The following is a 27,413-nucleotide window of genomic DNA, read 5'->3' on the forward strand; positions in this document are numbered from 1 at the left end:
GTAGACAGGCTTGTGAAGAGCTCTCTACTTTTCATTTTCTGTTTCACTTCATTTGACGTTAATTAATACCTGTCAGAAAAGCATGTATCTCACACAATATCATTCTCATGTTTATGGAAATTAGATATGTTGGAAGATAAGAATTTATCTTAGCAATCTATAATTATGGAAATGCGTGAGAGAGAGTGACCATTTCTCTCTCTCCTTAATAATACTCACATTATTATACTTGAAAGATGGTAATCTATAATGAAATATAGATCCTATAATTCTACATACAATCTTCTGTAACCCCCCATTACACTGGACGGTTGCAAAGCAACAGATCCAAAGAAATATATATATATATATATAAAAAAAAAACCTACTTCATTACAATAAATATCAATTTTAGATTTCAAAAAAATTGTTTTTTTTTTTAAACATTTCTTTGAAAAAAGAAAAGAGAAAAAAACCCCTTGAATCTAGGAGTCACTGTGAATGACATGTTTCATAGCTGGGTTGAATTACAACAGCCCCTGTCATTGTAAAATGTATTAAAATCTTAACCCAAGATAAAAGGGGTAACACAACGAAAAGACGAAATAATAAGAGACACAGACGGTGGCTTACATAGTTTAATGTCACAATAGCATAGTGATCAGTTTGTATGCCTCAATCTTCCACCACATGACACCTTAAACAGAGCACAATAAGAGCCTGTCTTCAGCAGAATTTCACACATCCATTCTTCATGCATCCAAATGTGTAAAAATAGAACTTTAAAGTCTTTTTTTTTTCTGTTTTTGAATTCCTGAAAATGATTTTTATAATAAATTTTGGGGTTGGCTAATGTAGCCTTACTGAAATAGGGCCAGGCTTTGGGGGGGAAAAAGGCCAGGCTTCTGATTATATCTGTGAAATTCTGCAAACAAACATGAATACAATGATAAATTTTGCAGATGACAAATATCACAGCTTAAAATTTGGATAAAAATATAACATTGGCAATTTTACCAAAAATTCATAAATGTAAGCAATCTGTTTCCGAATTTATATTAAACCAAGGTCTTTGCCTGTATTATTTTTCTCTAGAGGAGAGAAAGGAGAGGTATTAGTGATAATAAGGGCGACATTAAAAACCAAAGGAATGTTTTGACTTAATAGAAAATACTGACTGTGCTAAAGAATTTATAAAAGGCTTATAAAATAGAGAGAGAGAGACATTATGAAAGTAGAATGTAATCCTATTTAATTAAACATGATGTGTAGAACTGGTAAATGTACAGAGAAAACCAAAGTAGAAGGAATACCGAAGCAAAGACCTTGGTGTGTATTTAAACATTGTAGACCATCTTTGGGCAGTTAGAGATGTATTATGTATCACATTCACTTCAACTAATGAGACTTGTTTAAAATTAAATTAGTCTGACCAATTCTTAATGAAACTTTCAATCCTCTGAGAGAATAATAGATATAATGGTAAAATAGAAGCAAGAACTGAAATAATGCAGACAAGTCTATGGAAGTTGATAGATTCTCTATAAAATAATTTTCATTGAAAGAATAAATTTTGTCTGAAATGTCCCTCACAGAAAGTAGTCAAAAGATCTGTGAACATCTTACATCAATTACCAACCGAAAATGGTCTTGAGACTTCAAAAAGAGTCAAGTATTCACAAATTAGTGCTAAATACTGCACTGACAAGCAGTTTTAATCTTCCCAAATGTTGAATAATTTCTCCACAGGAGAATGAAGTTGCTACAGATATTTGTCATCGACCTGCTGAGATAAAATTATATACAATACATATGGCCAAAGTCACAGTTAGAATGGAGGGGGGAATTATTGATGTATATATATTTTAAAAAATATTAGTGCAAAGTATATGAAGATTTCACCCCTTCATGAAGCTAATTGTAGAGAAATAGTGAGCAGCAAAAGTTTTAGTAACTATGTACAGTAAGTAATGTAGTGCCATTGGATGCGTGTTACAAATATTCTGGAAGTTGACGTTACACGTAAATTCACAGCAGCAATAAAAATGCTGTTGATGGTTTTTACAATTGTTCGACCTTAACTTACAAATAGTGTTGTTGTCTACAAGAGAGGAAAGAGGAAATTTCAGTAGCTAGACGCAACTCCAGGAAGCTAAGTCACTTTAAAGTTCTGTTCAGTTTATCTAAGTGTCAGCAGAAATGACAAATCTGTTTTAGCTCGACAGAGGTGGCAGCTGCTTTAATTGAACAGATACACCAATCACACACACAAATTATATGACTTGGCCATAGTTATATTATAAAGCATAGTTTAAAAAATACAAGCTAAATATTTAAGGGGTCTTTTTTTTTTGGTTATTTTAATCTAAGTTGGTGGGAGAGGGGACTAAAATAATAGGAATCAAATAAAAAGCCTCAAATTTCAGTTGTTTTTAGCGAAAGTTAAAAGGGTAACAGCGACAAGGTGGAAACAAGTTTAGACCAGAAATAACCAGAACTGTTTAATTAAAATTAGTTTTTGGGTGAGAACGAGATTTTCAATGAAATATTCTTTCTTGAAGCACATTAAACCTCCACATTGGAAAAGTTCAATATAAGTGGCTGAATAGTTTTAGTTTAAATAATTATTTACTGATGATGAACATTGCAATTATGTGGTTTCTATATTAAATAGAATACTAGCTGCAATCAGGGATTTAGTCTAGCATGGAATCTAACGAGAAACAACCTGGAGGCAGAACTAATAATATTAAACTACCAACTTTTTTTTTTTTTTTTTAAACAGTGGTTTTATGAGGATCATAGATGGTCTAAGAGCTGAATGGTTAGAAATAGGGTGGTTGTGTGTGTAATATGCAGACACCCTCCACCCAACAAAATATGCAGCTGGTTGGTGAGTTAAAATTGGAAAGCAGAAGCCAAAGCATGGTTAAAAATGAAACAAGAATTTAGAAGCTTTCCGCAAGCAATTCACAGAACGACATAAAGGAGTTTACAGCAAAATATTTGATAGTTAAAAACAAACAAACAAAAGAAAAAAACTATTTGTGCATCATCATCATACATCTATTTTTCCATGCTAGTGTGTGTGTGTGTGTGTATTATACTCTCACACAGATGGGTGGAGCAGGTATACTGTTGGCAAACAAATGATTAAAGCAACTCAGGTAATCAGAGAGAATAACGTAGACAACAATGGTAGCCTTTGCATATACACTACAAACAGGACTGACATGATCAAAAGAACCCCCTGTATTTTACTGTGTTTGAGACATGGTAGGCAACCGAGAGGATCATGGCTGGTCTCCTACCAGTCAGGCAAACACACATCCTAACACTGACAAAAACAATCTGGAGAAGCCAAGTGATCTCTGAGCCAGATGTAGGTTTAAAGTAGTACTATATGACACGGAGAAACGGAATCCTAACAGAGTCCTTCGACATACAAGACAACTTGATGCAAGCCATAGACCAGATTAGTGAATGTACTAATAGTCCAGCCAGACAAAAAAGTGAAAGGACGCTAGAATGGTAAAGTAGATAGAGCCGGAAAGAATGGAATAAAGAGTGGGAATGGGGGGCAACAGAAGATGTACTAAGCAAAGAGAGAAACTGAAAGCAAGAGGTTGGTCAATGCTCTCCGATGAGAGAGACTGCATTACAGAGCAGCGTGCTAGTAGAAAGAAGACCTTACTAGTGAAAAGTGCATATGTAATGAAAGTGTCACTCTTCACCCTAATTAATGCTAAGAAGACCAAGAACAGAGATGCTACTATAAGATGCGGTCGAATACTCTAGAAGTATTTGAGAATTCTTGTTACCTATTTGACTAAAGTAGCAGTGAAGGAGAGATTACTGAAAGCATAGTAGTCAGAATGAGTAGCAAAAAAAATACAAGAAACTATTACATCTATTGGCTACAAAGAGGTTGTTTTTGCCATCAGATTGTATAATACAACGCTGCATGGTAGAGAAACATGCATTGAATGAAGAGAGGATGTATGAAGGCTGGAAAGAAATGAAGTAAGTATGCTCTAAAGGATATTTAATGCTGGTGTGTATGAATGAGGGAAAATGGTATACGCAGAACCAGACGTAGAGTGCAAGAAAGACTGACCTGATATGAACATGTAGTGTATTGGGAGGGAAAACCTAGGAAGACATGACAAGTGGTGAGGGTTGATCTCAGAAGGTTAAATTCTAAAAAGGTTTGTGTGGCTGGTTTCCTTATCAGTGACGAGACACTGTGCTAGAGAAGGGCTAACCAACCCAGTCGAGCATGAATAATGGCGATGATGATGATGAGGGGACATATATTAAATGTAACACACATGCATGGAACATGGATGTCAAATGATGATGATAAATAATATACATTATATATAAGTATATACGACACAAGCACATGTATACTGAAACTGAAACAAGCACATAGACGTAGAAATATAGCGTGACACGTAAGGTAGTTGCCAAGCAATAAGACTGAAGAGGTAGCCAGTAATAATAAGCACGAAAATAAAAGTGTAGATACAAACGACAAAAGAGAACGGAAGTAGCTGCAGAGGGATGAGGAAGGAAGCAGGGATTAAATAAGTTGAAATATTGACAAATGATAAGAGGGGTGGGGAGGAGGGCGATAAAAACGTTTCTGATTTCTCAGGACTCTTTTTTTTTTTTTTGAGAAGATCGATTCATTAAGAAACAGATTCTACAGTTAAAAAGGTTTAAAATGTTCAGATAATGTTTATTTACAAATTTCTTTCTGTCAAAAACAGATCTCCACATCTTGGGTGTTCCATGTCCGTATGTAAATGATGTAAGGAATAGTAGGAGAGTGGGGGTGGGGTGGAGAGGAGGAGGAGGAGAAGAAGCTGACAGCCTGTGTGTGATGTTGAGAAGCAAGAAAAGGAAGCTGACAGCGGTGTGTGAGGCGGGACGGGGAGAGGAAGAGGAGACTAAGTTTGAGAATTTACAGGAAGTTACAGAAAGAATAAAAATTACAAAGAGAGGGAGAGTGAGATGGGGAGGGGGGTATCACCTGATAATTTAATTGTTTTGTCTAAAAGAGTTTTAACTGCTGTGTGGCCCAGCTGGAGTAGGAGAGGTGCCACCAGACTTTTCAATGTTCTATCGGAATGTTCCCTCATCACAGCAGCAGCTGTTGTTACACTTTCCGGGTTCTTCTGATGGCTTTCTTCACAACACGGCCACTCTGGGGTTGAGAGCTGTCACTGTTGCCACTGAAACAACAAAGGAAACCAGAATTATGTAACTTCAAGGTGGTGAGGAGGAAGAGGAAGAAGAAGAGTAGAAGAGGAGGCAAAGTAAATGAAGATAAAAAAAAAAGAAACTTACCTGAATGTGAATCCTCCAGAAGTAAAATTGAAATTTGGGGGGGTTGCATTGAACTGGAACCCTGCTGATGTTCCAGTACCCAGAGGACCGGGATTTGTGTTTGTAGAAGGGGTCTGACCAAACTGGAACAAATTACTATTCACAGCAGTAGTAGCAGCAGTAGTAGTATTGTCACTTGGCTGATTGAAAAGAGAAAGAACATCTTGATTACTGTCACGTTGCACAGACAACAACATTATTTAGCCTTGAAAAAAATTTTCTTTCTATACTAATCAGTTAATTATTGCTATTTCCATAAGTATGCTGAAGAGCAAGTTTCATTGATATGGTCAAAATAAGACCGAAACATGTTCAGAGTTGTCTCCCGTACTTGCCAGGAAAATAAACAATGACTATTGGTTTACAGATTTTTCTTCCACGTCCATGAATTAAATAGGTTTACACTAATTAACTTGTCTAATAACAATTATAAAACAAAATTACATTAGCATACAAACATATCCACACACACACACATTATGTATATATAAACTTACACACGAAAGAGAAAAGTGTCTTCTAGAAAAGTCTTCAGCCACTGAGTATTCTTTTATATTAACAATTACTATTAAGTTTAGAAAGATGACTCGATGCCAGGACAAAGACACAAACCTAATTCTCACTAACATGGATAAATTATTATTAAACATTGATGATAATACAAATGTCCAGCTCAGTGCAGCCATCTGGTTCGCCAGTCCTCAGTGAAATCGTTCAACCCATGCTAGCATGGAAAGCGGACGTTAAAAGATGATGATGATGTATGTGTGTATGGACATATGTATCAAAAGGATGTGTTATAATACTATTCCACAACCAAACCAACAATCCAACATACCTCCATCATAAGCTGCCCCCATGGATATCATACACTTTTGTTTACTATTGTCTCAGGTAAAATAAAAATGCCTTACAGGTCTTCACATGTAGTCCGCATAAATATATTGTTCACCTAAGTGGTAGATGATTAATCACTTTCCTGAAATTTCTGTTATAAATGGTTAGGTCCCTTGTGTGAGGGAACTCCAAGAACTTCGACCTATCTTCAGTTTTTTGTCCCACGGCACAGAGTAACCATCTTGGTTTTTATCTAACATGTCGATTAAAGTCACAAGCCAGGGTAATGAGGTCAATATTATTCAGATGCAATCTGAAAGTCATAAAAACGATCCTTTTGCACCAGTCAGTCCCGACTGGGGACCACAAAGGGGATATACTGCTGCTGTTGTGTCGCCTAGGATTCGTCATTTTGTCGCATACCTGGCTATCTCAGTTACCTTTTCTATAATCCATTTTCTACTAGCACTTCACTCACTCTAGAGTTGTTGCTGACCAACTTCCCACCTGAACACAGCAAACATCCATTTGGTTCCCCTCTAGAATATCTACAATCTCTTCAGATCTATTTTCCCTCGTTTATATACATGACTAGCAGTATCGCCCAGCGTTGCTCAGGTTTGTTTCGACCCTTTAGAATTGGAATTTTTGAAAAGTAAAAATTTTGCATTATGTAGCTTGTTATTCTCTTTAAGTGAACATTTTTCTGGTTGAAATACACCGAAAAATGGCAACACAGCAGTAAAAAAATCGTAGAAAATAGGGATTTTCATAAAAAAAAAGCAGTACCTTTTTGATGTAAGTAATTTTTGGTGTTAACATAGTCCTATTTGAATTTTTCTTCTACGGAACGAAGAGCAAGCCTTCTTCTATCATACTCTTAATTTTGGTCAACTTGAGCTAACTCAAACACAGCCATTTACTAAGTGGCAAGAACATAACTTCAGTTAGGTCATCACTGAGCAAAACCTTGCTAAAAGACATTCTTACGGAGATGACAAGATTACAAGTAGACTATCTTTCATTAAATTTCCCAGTAGCAACTATACCTCCCAATGGCTAAACTTCAGTGACCCAATCACTTCAGTTGTTAGTTGGTCAAGCTAGTTGTCCCCCAGTTACATTTGCATCATGCAAACACACTTGCCGGCCATTTGCAACATACGTTTGCAATGTAACATTCTACAAAGGTAAAATGTCAAGGATTTGATGGATTACTGATAAGGAAACCAGCCACACAAACAAACGAAACCAAGTTGGTCATGTACTTACCTGCTTTCCAGTAAACTGAAACACACCACCGGTATTGGGGAAGCTAAATGGTTCAGAGCCACGGTTGGAGGTAAAATTAGCTGAAAATAACAAAAGCTAGAATTAGCATCTCAGGTTGGAGCAGAGATAAAACAGAGGCAGTAATTGTTCAGCAGTATTATTGTTGTGTTGCAGTGTCATTATAACCAGGAAGTAAAACCTTATAACTAATAACTAATGAACAATAAAAAAGCCACTGGAGCATGGAACTTTTTAATGAAAATGTCTTTCTGCAGGAAATCCTTTAAATAAAATGGAGTGGTGTTGGTGATATTGTCGAAGCACTCACTCAAAATCCATCTTCCATGCTGGCATGGGTTGGACAGTGACAGGTACTGGCAAACCAGAGGAGTGCACCAGACTCCCCTGTCTGTTTTGGCAAACCACTTTTTGAAGTGGATCGGGTGCTTTTTATGTGACGCCAGTGAGGTCTAATTTACATGGTTGTCAGGTTTAGAGAAATGCACACTGAAATATTTGAAAGTCAGTGAGGCTTGCCTTCTTTGGGGCATGGGTAGAGAGCAATTTTCTTTTTGCTATGGACCTGGAACATGGATTATGAAGAAAAAGCTTCAAGATCTTGAAAGTTCAAAGCATCTCAGAGTGTGAGGCTAAGAGCAAAGGGGAAATTTATGAACACATTCCACCCATTAATGCTAGATGCAAGGTAAGTTTTGTTGGCTGTTGCTATCATGCTAACAACAGGCCATATCAGATGTTAATATCTGGAAACTTTTCATGGAGCGGAGGATGAAGACCATACAACTTTATTAATATGACCGACAAAGATGCATAATATGAAATCAACGATCTACCAAAGCAAATAGGGGCAGAGATTCATGGTACAACATTGTGAGATGCATCTCGGTTGTAGCTACCTGACAAAGAATTTTAATATATCGGGTTAAGTGTGGAAGAGGTAGACCCAAGAAGACATGGGATGAGATGGTGAAGCACAATCTTCGAACACTGGGCCTCAAGCGGGCAATGACAAGCGACCGAGACCTTTGGCAAAATGCTGTGATTGAGAAGACCTGTCAAGCCAAGTGGAACCATAGTCGCAGCTGATGCTGGTATCATATAACAGGCACCCGTGCCGGTGGCATGTAAAAAGCATCCTTCAAAAATTGGGCCTCATGGAGCTGATAAGTATCCGAGACCTCTGGCGATATGCTGTGCTTGAGAAGACTCATCAAGCCTAGTGAAACCATGGTCGTGGCAGACAGCAAGGTCACATAAAAAGCATCCATTACACTCTTGGAGTGGTTGGCATTAGGAAGGGTATCCAGCTGTAGAAACCATGCCAAATTAGATTAGAACCTAGTGCAGCTCTCCAGCTTAACCAGTTCCTATAGCAGTATGGGAAGATGCTGAATGGTGATAATTAAACTGACATAATTGCAGATTACTTACTTGTTGCAGGTGTGGTAGTAGCTACATTAAAAGGCTTGCTGTTAAACAATGGTGGTGTTGGGTTGGCTGGTCTAAATGGAAATGAAGGTGCCGCGGCCCCAAAAGTAGCAGGAGAACTGGCCGCAGAGGCTGGGCTGCCAAACACAAAAGCTGGGGTTGACTGAGTAGTAGTGGTAACAGTAGGGGTTGCGGCAGTCGTCTGAGCCAAGGGGAAATTAAAGCCAGGAGAAGTAAACGTTGAAGGAGCAGTTGTACTGCTACTACCACTGTTGGCACCACTACCACTACTACTATTGCTACTTATTACACCAAACGCTGGTAAGGAATTCCCAAATTGAAACTGCTGGCTGTTTGAAGCTGTGCTGCTGTTGGTAGTGGTGGCAGAGAAAGGATTCTTACTAGCAGAGTCTGCAAATAAAAGATAAAACAGCAATGCATTAAACGAAAGACAATTAAAACCAGTTTCCATCACAGGTTAAACCAGATGACAATGCTGTGCTCAAGAGAAGAAGCAATTGGTTTTTTTGTTTTTTTTATTGAAGAAATAAAATTTCATATTGATTTTGTTTTCTGGTCTATTCTGATGTCCATTAAATGAAATCCTCACATCTACTGGCTAAGATTCAAGATTAACCCTTTAGTGTTCTGATTATTCTATCAAATATAATGCCTATTGATTCACATTGATTTTGAATTAATCATGCATTATCTCATATCTTCAAGATCTTGATGGTGTAATTACTTAATGTAGAATAACATTGTAGGGTAGGTGTGAGAGCCTGGATCTGGTCAGTTTGAACATAAAACAGATTAGCTATTTTGGCCGGATATGGCCGGTTTAAATACTAAAGGGTTAATGTTATTTGCAAATGTATACGGTTATTTCATTAAAATTGATCAGTTAGTGAGCTCAATAATTGATTTACTTATGCTGGAACCACTGAAGACTTAACACAGTCTGTTGAGGAGAGTCAATATTTCTATGTGTAGAGAGTCACTGGTAGGCAAGAGTGGACCATTGACAGCCAAGTGCTTTGGCTATTGATACGCTACCACTGAATGAGCATCTGTATCAATTCTGTCCACCCAATTTCACTTACAAAGTTTAGGTAAGCTGAAGTCATGATAGAAGATACTTGCCCAAGGTGCAGAACAATGTGATAACAAAGTGAACTTGACCACATGACGATGCTTGTTGACCTTCATGATTCAAAGATGGCAGTGACTTTTTTTAGTCAATACCTCCCAAGAATTATTAAAACATGAATATGTTGGACTGAAGCAGAGAGCAACTTGCCAAGATGTTGGAGTTGGCACAGAAATCTAGAATCCAAATCAGCCTAAAGCGCTTCCACAACCCTGGGGGCCTGCATAAGCAGCAGCCTTATATTCAGTTGTTAGAACAGGTAAGAACTGTGATGTCGGAAGTAAGAGACTGAGGAAATAAAATACCTGTTCATTTGGAACAACAATAACATATTCCTGAGTGGGAGTCTGCAGCAGAAGCAAGTGGAGGTGCAATGGCCCAGTGGTTAGGGCAGCAGACTTGTGGTCAGAGGATCGCGGTTTCGATTCCCAGACCGGGCGTCGTGTGTGTTAATTGAGCGAAAACACCTAAAGCTCTATGAGGCTCCAGCAGGGGGTGGTGGCAACCCCTGTTGTAATCTTTCCTCATGTTTCTTGTCCCCGACTTCCTACGCAACCGCTGAGCCTGGATGCGCATTCATCCATCCGTCGATGCTCTCGGTGTCGGGGGTTGACCTGCTTTCTCTTCTGCGGGCCTTACGAATAGCAAAGGACCACGTTTTGGACTTCTTCCACTACAGACAATCCTGAGGCGCGATCTTGCGAGCTCTGGGATGAAGACCACTTCGCTCAACAAACAAGCAGCAGAAGCAAAGCCATAATATCATATCTGTGATGGGGTTACAATTGAAATCGTATAGATAAGATTGATAACAAGTTTTCAATGAGACAAGCACTTACCAGAGAAAGGAGTAAATCCTCCAGAGAAAATAGCATTAGGTTGAGCTGCAGCACTGAAGTTGAAGTCAGCAGCAGGTGTTGTTGTGTTGCCAGAAGCAGAGGTCACCGAACGTTTAGCTCCACTCGGTCCATCTGGAAAATAAATGTTCAATGAAGACGTTCAAGATTTTGTTTAGTACAGAAACAGGGAGAGAAGCAGACTCATGATATGGTGGGATACAGTTTAGGCATCACAGAGAAATGACCAGCACACAGTAATAAAGCCAATGGTATGGCTATTGATACCTACATACAGTATATAAAGATGAGAATGTGTGTCCGTCTGTTTGCGTGAATCCCTAAAACTCAAGAACTACACAAACGATTTCATCCAAATTTTACACATGCCTTACTTAGGGTCCATGTCATCTCATGGGCCAAACAAATTTCAACTTCTTGCCTAATGCGAGCTCAGAGAAATCTCTTATCTCTTCCACTATTTCAGTATTATGTGTCAAAAGTGCCTTTAGCCATCACAGCCTCCCACTGCTCAACCAGTGAGATTGAAGCAGTCAACACTTCCCAAACATTTGCTAATCAACAGCTGCAGGAAAAAATGCAGAGAGCAAGAGAGAGATTTCCAGAGGATCATTGTTCTATAGGAGTGATTTGCGTGGACAGATTACTCACAATGTATTACAAAAGATAATGGAAGACTTTGGGAATTGAAAAGTGTATGCAAAGAGGGTAACTAAGTAGCTGATCCCCAATTTGAAGAGAAGGGTGGAAGTCTGCTCTGTTCTATTGGAAGTGTTTGAAGCCAGTGAAAACCGTTTTTTTCCCCCAATCTAGTGGCAGATGACATATGGGCATATCTTTATGAGGTTTGCTCCACGGAATTGTATAGTACTCTTCCTAAGGCCTAAAAAGTCAATGAGTCAGTGATCAGTATTGAAAGACATGGTGACAATCAGGGGGAAAAGACTGACTGGCTGACTGACATAGGCATTAATTAGTCTTCTTGATTTTCCGGAATGTGGCCATAGTATGAACAGTGAGTGGTACAGACACTCAAAAAAGCTTAGAGAAAACAGGAGCAAGTGACTGAACAAGAACGATTCATCTTCACCATGACAATGTGCAACCACACACATCTTTGTGCCATAAATTGGAATGGTCAGTGGTTCCCCCATCCATTGATCGGCCTGGGTCTGGTGCCCTCTGACCCCCATCGGTTTGATCCAATGGAGCAGTCTTTGAGGACAATGATTTGATGATGCAGACAAAGTGAAAATGGTTGAGTAGAAGTGGGTACAATAATGCACACCTGAAGCTTTACAAAGAGGACATGAGGAATAGGTTCACAGTCTCTTGTGATAGAGACTATGGTGAGCAGTACCTTTGTAGAGAGAAAGAGTTACTAACACGGGCATTTAGTATGTTAGTCAATCATAAAGCCAAGCCCACTTATGCATATTTTCCATAAAGCTATATTATTTACACAACATCTATAATATAGTTATAACACAACACACTACTGTAATATAACAATTTACTTCATAAACATAAAACTATATAACATGATATACTAGTGTAACATAGCAACAGAGAAACTGAGATATACAGTGAAAGTCTGTAGAGAATTATAAACGAACTGCAAGCTAACCTGTTTCATCATCACGTTCTCGCTTCAAGGGTGAAGTTATACTGAAAGATGATTTAGGTGCTGCAACAGATGGAGGATTGGTATTTTTGTTACTGTCACTACCAAATATAAAGGTACTGGCAACTGAAAATAGAACAGAGAGAGAGACTTATCAGTTCAATTCCTGAAAGAGACAGACAAATATTACAAAATCAATTTCAGAAAGAAAAAAAAAATTTTTAATCCAAGAGGACCGAAGTTCTAGGAAGGAAAAACTGGACACAATGTGGAGAATGAGTGATCATACACAATATAGATGATGAGAGAGAAGAGCTGGATGAGTTGGGACATGCCTGAATGAAGGTGACACGAGGCCACTGTAGTAGCAGCAGAAGAAAAAGCAGAGGACACTGAAGATCTGTGGATCAAAGAAACATTGGAGCAAGTAAGTGAATGACTCCATAACCAATCAGATAGGTGTATGTGTTCACATAAATAGAGGGCACCGGAGTATCACGAATACACAAAAGAGAGTTTGATCTGAAACACTGAATCAGTTTTAACCCTTTTGTTACCATATTTCTGCTGAAATACAAGGTTTTGTTTCAATTTTGAAAAGAAAGTAGGTTTTAGTAAAATAACTCATGATTAAGCTGGTCTTTGGAACATGAACATAAAATTGTGGAAGGTTTTAGTTTAGATAACTTTAAAACAAGAAGTTTGTATCAAAGGACCAGGGGTAGTCTCAGACAGGTTGACATCAAAAGGGTTAACATTTTTTATTAGAGTTAGAAGCAATTTGTTATATATTAATGTCAACTCTGACATTTATTTTAAAATATTTCGTTTGACTTTTTCTTCAAATAGGCACAGACATTGCTGTGTGGTAAGAAACTCCACATGGTTCCAGGTTCAGTCCCACTGCAGGTCACCTTGGGCAAGTGTCTTCTACTATAGCCTCAGGCTGGCCAAAGCTTTTTGAGTGGACTTGATAGACAGAAACTGAAAGAAGCTCGTTGTGCATGTGTGTTTTTATATATGTGTTTGTCCCCTACCATCAATTGAGAACTGGTGTTGGTGTGTTTGAATCCCTGTAACTTAGCACTGACAGAATAACACCAGGCTTAACAGAAAAAAAAATACTGTGGTTGAGATTGATCCATTCAACTAAACTTCTTAAAGGTGGTGTACCAGCATGGCCACAGTCTAATGACTGAAACAAATAAAAGATAAAATCTCTTTTGTGCTTTTATATTTTCTTGAAGTGTAATGTACAATTTATTTAATATTTGATGTTTTATTCTATGCCAATGAGAACTGGGACCAACACAGCACACTGGAGCAACGTTTTGCTTTTGGATGTGGGTCATGCCATCTTAATCATAATAATACTTAGAAGAGAAACCATCTATCGGGTCAACACTTCAACCAGACACAACTGGTACTCAATCACACATAACTATGTTGCTTGGGAGCCTAAAGGGCAGGAATCAAGCAATCTTCTATGCAAGAAACTAAATCAGAGAGAACTACCTCTCAATACCATGTGCTTTTAGTTTTTGCATCTTATTGAATTCCTTTGGATATTTTCTATCTTTGATTTTCAAGCAACACAACTGGTAATTATTTCAAGCAGTGAGTTAGAACTCGGTGATATTATTTATTAATGATTTACATGCTGGTGCCATGTAAAAAGCACCCAATACACTCTGTAGAGGTTGGCATTAGGAAGGGCATCCAACTATAGAAACCTAGCCAAAACAGACTATGGAATCTAGTGCAATCCCTGTCAAACCGTCCAACACATACCAGCATGGAAAATGGATGTTAGATGTTGATGATGACAAATTAGAGAGAGAGCTGGGACTTGGAGAAGATAATCAGAGTAATATTTTAGGGGCAAGTGATTTTAATTGGAATTTGCTGAGTTATCAATGGTGAGAGGAGTGATCAAGTGGTTAATCATTGAATTCATGCTTTCATTAGTGACGTGGGCCTTACAAATTCTCTGAACTTAAAAACTTAAGTCTGTTGAAGATTTTCTTCAATTTTTACCTGAGAAAATTTTTGTCAGGATGAGACCAGAGTACGTTCATCAACAGGAAAATGCCATCTTATGACATCAACGGAGGAGATGAAAGCAGGTCTTGGAATGCTTCTCCTCATGGTTGCTGTGCAGCCTCAATGTTAACAAAAACCAATTCAACTCAAGAGCATGTGAGTGATATCTTGTAAATGCAGGTGAAAACATCTACGTGTAATCAACTTACCCATATTCAACCACACCTGGGAAGGTGACAGAGACATGACAACAGGTAAAAACCACATTCACAATATACACCAACAATCATTGTATCCTGCCACCAAGTTTCATTCACATTCATGCAATGGTCTTATTTTAATATTTTTATACTGAACTGAACATCATTCCATCAAAATCCCTATTTCTTATAAGATTGGGAGACTTAAACCCTTTAAGCATTTAGATTACTCTGTCAAATGTAAGGCTTATTTATTCACATCATTTTGAATTAATCAGATATCTTGTAGCTTTGACATTTTGGTGGTATTTTTTAAGAATATCTTTGATACTTTCGATGTATATTTTTAGAGTGACATTTTAGGGGAGGTGTAAGAGTGTGGATCTGACCAGTTTGAACATAAAACAAATAGAATATTATGGCTGGTTTAAATGCTACAGAGTTAGAGAGAAAAAGCACTCTAGGAATTTAAGAGTTAATACATTTTCCCTCCCTATCTCCAATCCAAAAGAGGACTGTCAGTCCTTTTAATATTCCTCTCCACACCTCTTCAACCCCTGATATTCCTATCACTATAATTGCCTCAAGTTTTCATAACTTCTAAGTCGTGCCAGTCGAACTCTGAACACACACATCAGTCATCTCTCAAACACACACTTCTCCTCACTTCCGATCTATTCTAAATATGCTACCCTCCAAATTTTCAAATTCCCATTTACTCACCAACATAAGCAACTCAACAGGGACACCAAGGATAACAAGCATTGCCATTCTTTCTTTCCCAGACTTAACTAATAACATTAACCAACGTCGCCTTACTGGCACCTGTGCTGGTGGCATGTGTAAAAGGATTCAAGCGAGGTCGTTGCCAGTACCGCCTGACTGGCCCCCGTGTCAGTGGCACCACTACACTCTCGGAGTGGTTGGTGTTAGGAAGGGCATCCAGCAGTAGAAACTCTGCCAAATCAAGATTGGAGCCTGGTGCAGCCATCTGGTTCGCCAGCCCTCAGTCAAAATTGTCCAACCCATGCTAGCATGGAAAGCGGACGTTAAACGATGATGATGATGATGATTAAGAAAGATAAGAGATTAATAATAATAATCCTTTCTACTAGAGGCACCAGGCCTGAAATTTTGGGGGAGGGGTTAAGTTGATTACATCTAGTCCAGCGCTCAATTGGTACTTAATTTATTGGCCCCAAAAGGATGAAAGACCAAGTTGACTTCAGAACATGAAGACAGACAAAATGCTGTGAAGCATTTTGCCAGGATAGCTAATGATTGTGCCAGCTCACTGCCATAATAATAATGATAATAAAAATTGTGAATGCTTAACATACCATTCTTAGTGCTGTCAGAACTCCCTGCAGTGCCAAAAATAGGTGTTGCTGATTTCTCTGTGCTGACTGAAAATGCTGGTAGTGCGGCTGATGAAGTGGTTTTTGTATCAGGAGCAGGCATCTTGAAACCAGCAGCAACAGGCTTATCTGTCCCCGTAAAACAAAACCCTGATGATGATGACGATGATGAAGCTGCCGTAGCAAAAGTAGAAGTAGGAGCTGTAATAGGTGGTGCTGCACTTGCAGTTGTGCAGTTCAGTGAAGAACTGTTGCCACTGTTTGAAGTAGAGGGATCAGCTAAAGGTGCTGCTGATTCCTTAACGTTAAATCCAAAGCCACCAGATTTAGGTTGTGAAAAGACAAAACTAGCAGGCTTTGGCGGGTCATCACTTTTCTCTTTTTTATCATCACTGTTACCAAATTTGAAGTCACTGCCAGGTTTGTTTCCAGGTACTGATGATACAAAACCAAATTTAAAACCGGTCGAGCTTCCAACCCCAGATTCAGTTTTAGTTGAATCTTCCTGTGAAGATGGTACTCCAAATTTAAACCCATTGCTTGGAGCACTTGACACGTTGGGATCTAACTTAAAACCCGAAGAAATTGGTGCAGGTTCAGAACCAAATTTGAAGCCTGTAGAAATTGGTGCCGCATCAGATGTGGAACTTGTACCAAATTTGAAAGCAGAAGAAGCTGGTGCAGAATCAGATGAAGAACTTGCAGCATTGAATTTGAAACCTGATGAGGTTATGACACCAAATTTTGGCAAAACATCAACTGAACCTGAAATAAGGAAAAAGTTGGACTGATTATTTGAGTAAAGTTTTAAATTTCTTTAAGGTCTAAATTAAAAAAATGATATTCTCATGAAGACAAATTAATGATGAACAAATGGATATATCTAGTAAAACAGTAGAATCTGAGGAAGATTAACTGGTGGAATATATATTATATGATGATGAGGAAGAGAAATGAAATGATTTTGGGGCAAAACCTTTATCAAGAGTTATCTCTCTGACAAAGGGTTTTGCCTGAAGCAAACTTTTATTCCTAAAACAGCCTGAAACTTAATTCTACTGTTTCACCCTATTTGTCTTAGATATATCTACATTGTTACATCATTTAGTAATGCTAGTAGAGTACCATACTCACACTGATGCTCACTTCTGCTAGACGATTTGGTAAATTCATAATGTCGAACTAATTAAAACTTGTTCTTTCATCTGGGCTTGCTAGGCAGACAGAAGCTATTACTGACTGCATTACCCCAGAAAATATTGGGATAAAGTCACCAGAGGCAGGTCACTCAAAGGACTCTAACCAAATACAATAAATCATTTGTAATAAACTGAAAATGGCCTGTTTATTACTGGATCTCTTGATACTTTGAATCACTTTGCAATAAAGTTACAGCCACATCCATACATACATCACTTTGTGTCAGTAAGTGTAGATACGTGTATCTATGTATGTGTGCATGTCTATATCATCATAATTATCATTTAACCCCTGTTTCCTATGCTGGCAAGCTGCACAAGGCTCCACTTGGTTTCTATGGATGGATGCCCTTTCTAACAACAACCACTTTACAGAGTGTGCTGGATGATATATAAATATATCATCAGCATCATTTGATGTCTGCTTTTATGCCGGCATGGACTGGACATGCACACATACATATCACCAGCTGACATGTCTCACACGAAACTGACAAAATTTTGTGCTCAACCAACTGGCTGGAATAAAAATTAAGAGAAGTCAGGAATGTTGCACAATACCTAATATTTGGTGATGCATTAGAATATTGATATATTCACAGATATCTCTCTCCTGTCATTTGCTTGTATGTTATGTACCTATCTCCTACTACAATGCATACACACATGGATGACCGTCCTGGCATGGTTATAACCTACATGGAATCTAAGAGTTTCTACAAGGGGGTGTCAAAAAGTTCATGGACTGGTTCCGTAGTGGGCAAACAGATGGCAGTACATAGTTGTGTGTATAGCGAGAGGTGGCAGTGACCTTCATGAGGCAATGTCTCAAATGACATTGCTGTATTTATTTTGCAAGTTGTGAAATTTGTGATTGCATATATGCTGTATTCTGTGATTTTGACATGGACAGAAACAGAGAGCCAACGTGAAATTTTGTGTTAAACTTGGGAAGTCTGCTACAAAGACATTGAGCGTTCTTTGACAAGCTTACAGTGATGAGGCAATGGTTTGTATGCAATGTCTTGAGTGGCATGGGCACTTCAAAAGCGGAAGAATGTCCCTGGAAGGCAATGAGCAATCTGGAAGATATACCACGAGCATCACCACAAGAAATGTATTGTGTATCAAGAATTTGTCCCCCAGGACCAGACCGTCAATCAAGAGTTCTACTGTGGCATTTTGAAGTGCTTGAGGGAGGATATTTGGCAAATGACTGGATCTGTGGAGTACCAAGAATTGAATTCTTCAAGAACATCATGCACCCCATCACCAAGCTCTCCTCACACATGAGTTTCTCACCAAAAGCAACATGGTATCACTTTCACACCTGTCCTATTCACCAGATTTAGCACCTGTAGATTTTCATCTCTTCCCCAAGATGAAAATACAGCTGAAAAGTCGCCATTTTAATACTGTTGTCAAGCTCCAGAGCAAACTGCAGAAGGTTCTCAACTGACTCATGGAAAACAACTTCAAGACCAGATTCCAAAAGTGGTAGGAACGCTGGGACCAGTGTATTGCTGTGCAAGTTGACTATTTCGATGGAGATATTAAAATGTAGGTAAATAAGTTACTTTTTATTAAACATAATTAGTCTGGGAACCTTTTGATACCACCTCATATTACATGTGTTTGTCTGTGGATATAACTTCTGTTTCCGTCATGGCCGATGACAGTACCGCCTGATTGGCACCTGTGCCAGTGGAACACTAAAAACACTATTTGAGCATGATTGTTGCCAGGGCTGCTAACTGGCTCCCGTGCTGGTGGCACGTAAAAAAAGCACCATCTGAGTATGGCCAATGCCAGTACTTCCTGACTGGCTCTCGTGCTAGTGGCACGTAAAAGCACCCACTACACTCTCAGAGTGGTTGGTGTTAGGAAGGGTATCCAGCTGTAGAAACATTGCCTGATCAGATTGGAGACGATGCAGCCTTCTGGCTTGCCAGCCCTCAGTCAAACCATCCAACCCATGCCAGTATGGAAAGTGGACGTTAAACTATGATGATGGTGGTGATGATGATGATGAAGGGATCTATTTATTTTGTAAATGAAACAGAACTATGAAAACTCTCAGTTAGTTGAATGACACAATAAAGTAGGAAAGAGAATGCCTTTTTTTTTTCATTTGCCCAGTCTGGAGAAAGGGGTAGTGCACAAAATTAGTAAGGACATTATATTAGAGAGCTGACTTCCAGGGAAAGGATTGGGCAGTGGGAGGCTGGAGATGGGGTTAGGTACAACAATGATGATGAGAAATAGAGAGGCAAGGGGGTTAGGAGTGCCTGAGTGGAGGAGGTACAAGACCAGCCAGCTCTGGGGAACAAAGGTCATTACAGGAACAATAGAATAAATGGAGAGCAGATAGAGCATGACTGGAGCAGAGGCAGAGTGTGTCTGATAGGGATTTGACACCAGTCAGTTTAAGTAGTGCATCTGTGGATGTAGTCCTGGATGTCTGTGTGCATAGCAGCAGGACGGTCCCAAATGTTGAGAGGAGCACTCCACCGTAGGCTTCATTTCAGCTTTGTATAATATCGGCGATTATTGGGAACTGAACTATTTTATGGCCCTGAAGAGAAGAGCCAGTCTTACGAATGTGATTCTAGCTGAATGGCATTCAACTTTTGGGTTCGGTGTAATGGGGCTTTCTTGTTAATAAGCAGTACTTGAAGAACTTTTTGCTGATATAGAGGACAAGCTTAACATGGATCCACTAGAAGACAGTTTTGATTGCCATTTAAGGAATTAATACATAGAAACGAAGTATAAAGCGGAGTTCAATAACAAACCAATTGTTCATTTAAATTTAGAGCCCAGTCCCTAAGTCCAGCAAGCTTGCTGCTACTTCTGCTACTGCTACTACATAGCATGATGATGTGGTTGCTTACTTTTAGAATGACATTGCATGGGAGGTGTGTGAGGCCAGATCTGGCCTTTTTGAACATAAAATAGAACATTTGGGCCAGATACGGCCAGTTTAAATGCTAAAGGTTTAACACAGCTGTCAAGTTAATCTTTCTTCCACTGTCTACAACAAGGATTACATATTTTAGATCTTGATTCTGAAAGCAGTTGTGTCCCACAATACTAACTAGTCAATCGTTTCTTTAATCAACTAACCCCATGTACGTTGTAGGTCTACATATGCAGAATTGATCAGGGGATACGTAACAATCAACCACTTGTGTATAATGTGTCTAGCTGTGTAAAGCCAAGATATACAAAAACCACTGTTGTGGACAAAGAGATTAGTGCATATGTTCAACCGGATTGCAACACTGAACACAAAAATCTTTGTAAGCTCTGATGATCAACACTGTGATAAATATAGTTCATACAGAAGATGTATGCTAAGTTGGCTGTGATCTGTGGTAACATTCAAATGTGCAAACTTCGTTACAGCAAAGGTAGAACTATGCAAGTGTTATAAGTTAGTAATTATAAGATCATAAGAAGATAACCTGGCCGACCGAGTAAATTATATGGAACCATGCTTATTATAAAGATTAGGAAAATTAATAGATTAAAAGGTTATTGTTACAGTTTGGGGTGTCTTGTTTTAAAATGTCTACATATCAAGCAAAATTCAATATAACTAGTTTTAAAAGAGAAGCAGAGAGAGAGAAACTGGTATGTGAAGAAGCTGCTAGGGAGACTATTTGCACAATAAAGGAGGTGTGATAGCAAGGATAGCGGGTCACTACTAACTCCCCCTTTTCCGCATGACAGTTAAGCTGCAGCCAACAGGAGGCAAGTAGACAGCAACATGACAATATCTTACCTGAGGAATTGGCAGCAATTGTGGCAATAACTGCAGGCTTGATATGAGGGGTGTCACAAGCAATACACTTTCTACAATGTAGTGGATTGGAGACGAGACATGTATCACATTTCCACATAGACAAGGCTTTATCAAGCTGACAGTTACTGGTCCCAACTGATTGTTTTTCAGTCTGAGACAAACAATGAACCATATGGCTAGCAGCATCTGCCAGTAAAAGAAAGCTAAATGTATTTTAATAGATCGAATAAGGAAAACAGATGAAACCTACCTAACATTACATTTATATGTACGCTACTATCATTATATACACACACATTACGGTTGTTGATGCCATTATTATTTTCCAATAGGATGTAAATCAAAGTGCAGCTGTAACTACTAATAAGCAAGAAACCTAGCTTTGTAGAGTTTTTCTCTCTGGTATTGTAGAAACGTGTATGGTATGTTGAGGCAGGCTTTAAAGAACGCAAAATCTGTTGAACACGGTCTTGTAATTTATAAATATTTCTGAAACAGCTTATCAAATTTCCATTCTCGTATTGGTTAGACAGGTCTGCCATGTGGTAGATCTCCATTCTTTTTGACAGGCTGTCTTTTTTGTCAGCGAAATTCAACATTCTGCACTTCACCCTTGGTTTAAATCCATTTTCCTCCACTCCAGCTTGGCGAGATACCACGGACGGACAGTATACGGTTGTTATGCTACTGTAGATTGTTAGAAATACAAACATATTCCTAACTGACATAGCAGAGAAAAGTGGAACGAAATTAAAGCGTGTCCAACTGTAAGACAAATAAGTTATGTGCAAACCAAGGTCTCAGGAATTTAAACTAATCTATGAAAAGAAAAAAGAAAAAGAAAAAAAAAAAGAAAAAGAAGAAAAGGAAACGAACTTGATGGTGGTGCTGGCGGCGCATTAGGATTGGCAGTTTGACAGGCAACACAGACACTGTCTGATTGTTTGTTCTGTAACATACACACACTACATTCCCATGAATCCGATTTCATGAACTTCGCCATTAGTGGATCAACTGTGAAATAAAATTACAAGTTTTAGTTAACATTTAAATCTGGACCATAGCAGTTGAAATGGGATCAGTACATCTCCATCTTCTCTTGTTACTTATATAGCATAGTTTATATCAACAAGCGAACATGAAGAGAGAGAGAGAGAGAGAGAGAAGACATACATAATAACAAGACATTTCACAAAGTGAAATCAAGAGAAGTCAAGAGAAGAATTCTGACATGAAACTGTATACAGTCTAAAATCAGTTAAGAATAAAATAAAATTAAACCAACCTTTGTCAGATGAAGTTGGGGCAACGGTTGTACTAGTAGGAGTAAAGAGTGTTGATTTAGAACCCGGTTTGGGTGTTTCACAAGCAACACACTTTGTAGCTTCTGCTTTATTCTGAATCATACAAGTATCACACTCCCACGAACCAGATGATGGCATAAATTTTGCCATCAAGCTATCAGGTTGTGAAGATACACCTGCTGAAATAGAAAAAACATACAGAGGATATTTAAACACAAAATTCTATTGTGGAATGGGTCTTGGTATTTGACGTAACATCAAAACAGTAAAACACTTCAGAAATACTGAATAAAAACCTTTTGGTTGAGTTGCTGATGGCTTCGATGCTCCACAAGCCACACATTTCGTAGCTTCAGGTTTGTTTAGCAGCATACATGTTTCACAATCCCAGGAGTCAGGTGAACTGATGAACTTTGCCATCAAACTGTCAGTTGCAATGCTAGACGTAGTCGTTGGAGCTGAAGAGACAATTACGGCAAAAAACAAAAAAAAGTATGAATAACTAAGTAAAAGTGACAGAAACAGCATCAATACCAAATGATTTAATATTTATAGCCACTTATTTTATTTTTATTTTATCTAGTTTCAGCTCATGAGCTGTGGCCATGCTGGGGCACCGCCATTATATTAATTATTTTTTAATAAGTCCACTGGCTATTTGTAACACTAGTACCTGATTGGGCACTGATATTCTATGCATATCACTAGTGGAGAAATTGCTATTTCCAGCCTCAGACGTCTACCATAGACACGGCCAAGAAAGGTAAAAATCATGTGATCAGGAGGTCCCAGGGGTGACGATGGCGATTGATTTATCTCCCTGCTAGCGATGTAAACAAGATTGCTTACATGCACCAAAATCCCATGAGAGGTTCTTCTATGGTAACAACTACCACAGTAATCAGTGTTCTAAACACAACATCTACTTTTATGTGTGGATAAATAGTACCTATGAATAACCAACTGAATAAATTAGAGCTTAATTGTAGTAACGAGAGATTTTTTAAAGAATATTTAAAATAATAGATTCAGTGAAAAACTTACACTGCAATAATCTAGTATGGTTATTTTTCTATTGGTCTCATTTTATAGGTGAAAAGTAGTTTAACATTTATGTTTCCATGATACTTCAATCTGATCTCTGAACATGCTGAGATGTGTGGATGTGTACACCATCATCATTGTCTAACGTCTGTTTTCCATGCTGACATGGGTTGGTCAGTTTGACAGGAGCTGGCCAGACACCAATTATCTGCTGTGGCATGGTTTCTACAGCTAGATACTCTTCCCAACGCCAACCACTTTACAGAGTGTGCTGGGTGCTTTTCACGTACAACCGGCATGAGGGGCATCTATCTACACAGCACCGACACGAGTGCATTTTATGTGGCACCAGCACCTGTAAAGGTGCAAGCCTCTATGTATGGAAGACAGCAATTTTGCTTAGCTTGACGCATCTTCTCAAGTACAGCAAACTCCCACAACTCCCCGTTCCTTGACATTTCCTCAGTGAAGCCCAGCATCCGAAAATCCTTTCTCACCACTTTGTCTCATTCTTCCTGGGTCTACTCCTTCCCCAGGTTCCCTCTACAATTAGAGCTCGGCATTCCTTCATGCAGCTGTCCTCATCTGACATGGATGTCTCATTCAAACACAGAAGCTTTATCTCTAAACTAATGGTCACAAAACTCTCTTACCATCAATGTATGTACAATTAACGTTTTATTTTGAGAGGTTATGACTGCCTTTACTAAAAGATGAACTAAAAAAAAGCATTAACTGTATGTGTGTCTGTAGTCTAGTGGATAAGTGCTTTACTAAACTGACGATCAAATTGAGTGAAATGTAGAGTAGATGGTAGAATTTAAACCAACAATTTCATAGTAACAATAACTAATTTTACAATAACCTGGTTCTAACACTATCGGTTTCCCCGCTGCTCTTTACTAGTAATAAGTTTCCTGATATCAAGATTAACTATTTGGCAACGAAATATATTTTTACAAGAAAAATCTCTAATAATATCAAGAAATTTCAAAAACTAACAAACCTTTAGTTGAAGCTGGAGCTGGTTTTGGTGTCCCACAACTAATACATTTTTTGCTTTCAGTTTTATTCGGGACCATACAAGCATCACAATCCCAAGTGTCAACTGTTAAAAACTTGGCCATCAAAGGATCAACTTGTGCTTTGGGAGTTTCTGGAAAAACAAATACATCAAGAACAGAATAAACCCTTTGTCTCACTGACAAAATGGCAAAATTTATTTAGGAGTGGCTGTGTGGTAAGTAGCTTGCTAACCAACCACATGGTTCCGGGTTCGGTCCCACTGCGTGGCATCTTGGGCAAGTGTCTTCTGCTATAGCCCCGGGCCGACCAATGCCTTGTGAGTGGATTTGGTAGACGGAAACTGAAAGAAGCCTGTCGTATATATATATATATATATATATATATATATATATATATAAATTCAGGTTATGTTGAAAGTCAACAAAATTTGATTTAGAAGTGTTGAGATGTATTGAAAGATACAGATGCAGGACAATGCTAATAATGCAGCATGAACAGGATAAACTATCCATATTTTGCAGAAAAACCTGGCTGCCGACAGATTTTTCTGCAAAATATGGATAGTTTATCCTGTTCATGCTATATTATTAGCATTGTCCTGCATTTGAGAATAAAATTATTTCTTTGTCTATATCATTCATATGTATCATCATCATCATCATTTAACGTCCGCTTTCCATGCTAGCATGGGTTGGACGGTTCAACTGGGGTCTGGGGAGCCCGAAGGCTGCACCAGGCCAGTCAGATCTGGCAGTGTTTCTACAGCTGGATGCCCTTCCTAACGCCAACCACTCCGAGAGTGTAGTGGGTGATTTTATGTGCCACCGACACAGGTGCCAGACGAGGCTGGCGAACGGCCACGCTCGGATGGTGTTTTTTATGTGCCACTGACACAGGTGCCAGACGAGGCTGGCAGACGGCCACGCTCGGATGGTGTATTTATGTGCCACCGACACAGGTGCCAGATGAGGCTGGCGAACGGCCACGATCGTATGGTGTTTGTTACGTGCCCACAGCACGGAGGCCAGTCGATGCGGTACTGGCTACCGCCACATTCGGATGGTTTTCTTGTGTGCCACCGGCACTGGTACCACAAAGATATAAATTCCATTGATGTTCATCTATTTTGATTTGATTTGATTTGATGTGTATATATATATATATATATATATATATATATACATATATACATATATGATACACACACACACATGGCATGGGTTGTGAACGATTTGACTAAGAACTGGCAAGCCAGAAGGCTGACCAGGATTGGACCCTGGTACAGCCTTCTGGCTTGCCAGTCCTCAGTCAAGCCGTCCAACCCATGCCAGCACGGAAAGCAGACGTTAAACAGTGATGATGATAATGATGATACGCATGAGGGGGTACTGAAAAGTCCCTGGCTTTAAAGGTATTGTGAAAGGCCTGGTTGGAGGTCCAACCTTCCAAGTTCTTTTACAGGCCTTAGAAAAACTGAAGGACTGCTGCAATAAATGTGTAAAGGGGAATATGTTGAATGAAATCGTAATAACTGATCCCCTTGTATTTTCCTTTACCCAAAGCCAGGAACTTTTCAACACCCTCTTGTATGTATGTGTGTATAAATAAATAAATGTATGCACAAAATATAAATCATGGTTGAGCGAGTGTAAAACAAACACAAGATGTGTATACAATGAGGGTCGGATAGAATCACATTAAAAAAAAAAAAATTACATTTATGAATAATGATTAGAGAAAATAGAATTAGAGACCATACAAAGTGGATTGCTTATACAACTAGAGTCTGACTAGAAGTTAATGTAAAGAGAAGTGGTAATGAAGGCATGATCAGACACCCCAAAAGATGCTGACAGAGAACAATCAGTTCTTCACTGTTGTGTTGGACACTTCAGAGCCAATCACATATATGAGGGGGGATTAGTTAATTTATGATTTTATTCGACATAATCCCCTATCAGATTCACACACTTATTGCAGTGGTCCTTCAGTTCCTCTAAGTTCTGTAAAAGAACTCAGAACTTTGGGCTTCCAACCAGGCCTTTCGCGATAGATACCCTTAAAGCCAGGAACTTTTCAGCGTCCCCTTGTAGCTGGGGTAGCCTTACTAGTAATGTACTGTGAACTTAATTCTTTCATAACTAAAAACACACTTGTAATACAAAAGAACCCAGATTTACCGATTTATATTTGAAATAAAATATTGATGCAATCTGAGTTACTATATTCTTGATAACCTGTTATTTCATGAGGCAAACAATTGTTAAACATCCAATAGTTATAGAGTGAATTTTGTAATCTTAGAAACTTCTAACCTATTTTTCTGGCATCCTACTTTTTCTTTTATTTATTACTGTAATGTTCTATCCTTTTAAAAATTTACCGAAGTTTCAGATTTAGTAACATATCAAATAAAAAGAAATGCAACAAACACAGCACATGGCAGGCTTAGAAGTGTATGTTTCAATTCCCCATAGCTAAGGCAAAAAAATGAATTTTATTCCAGAAAGAGAAAGTAAAAGTAGAAACAATGTTTTTTCCTCCAAATTTCTCTGAAGCCAGACCCAATCACGGTCATCCTGTAAGATTCAAAACATCATCTTGATGTCCACAACTATGGATCACTAGGAATTAGCACTTTTACTGCTATGGCCAATTTGGGGACCTACTTGTTTTATAGTAAGTTGTTTCTTAAGGATTCCACTTGAAGAGGTTCTGACAATTATTTGCCTTACTAAGCCTTTCTACTACACACAAGCCCTGAAATTGGGGGGGGGGCTAGTGGATTACATTGACCCTAGTGTGAAACTGGTACTTATTTCATCAACCTCAAAAGGATGAAAGGCAAAGTTGACCTTGACAAGATTTG

The 27,413-nt window shown here is 38.6% G+C and overlaps 1 protein-coding gene across 2 annotated transcripts in view; it reads right to left on the reverse strand.

The window, feature by feature from the left end:
• Positions 1-602: 602 nt before the first annotated feature.
• LOC115218252 (nuclear pore complex protein Nup153) overlaps positions 603-27,413 on the reverse strand; it is a 51,443-nt gene continuing 24,632 nt past the window's right edge. Inside the window, exons 16-27 of one of the 2 annotated variants that reach the window (XM_029787997.2) lie at positions 24,525-24,674; positions 22,771-22,932; positions 22,456-22,653; positions 22,047-22,184; positions 21,150-21,356; positions 16,146-16,928; positions 12,566-12,688; positions 10,921-11,052; positions 8,935-9,342; positions 7,483-7,562; positions 5,335-5,513; positions 603-5,219 (exon numbers count right to left, since the gene is read on the reverse strand). In XM_029787997.2, coding sequence (XP_029643857.1) covers positions 5,144-5,219; positions 5,335-5,513; positions 7,483-7,562; positions 8,935-9,342; positions 10,921-11,052; positions 12,566-12,688; positions 16,146-16,928; positions 21,150-21,356; positions 22,047-22,184; positions 22,456-22,653; positions 22,771-22,932; positions 24,525-24,674 — 2,636 coding nt within the window. In that variant the 3' untranslated portion in view covers positions 603-5,143. The remainder of the gene's footprint in view (positions 5,220-5,334; positions 5,514-7,482; positions 7,563-8,934; positions 9,343-10,920; positions 11,053-12,565; positions 12,689-16,145; positions 16,929-21,149; positions 21,357-22,046; positions 22,185-22,455; positions 22,654-22,770; positions 22,933-24,524; positions 24,675-27,413) is intronic. The other variant, XM_029787998.2, reaches the window with a different exon arrangement.

The sequence above is a fragment of the Octopus sinensis genome, linkage group LG13, assembly GCF_006345805.1.
Source record: "Octopus sinensis linkage group LG13, ASM634580v1, whole genome shotgun sequence".
Lineage (NCBI taxonomy): Eukaryota > Metazoa > Mollusca > Cephalopoda > Octopoda > Octopodidae > Octopus > Octopus sinensis.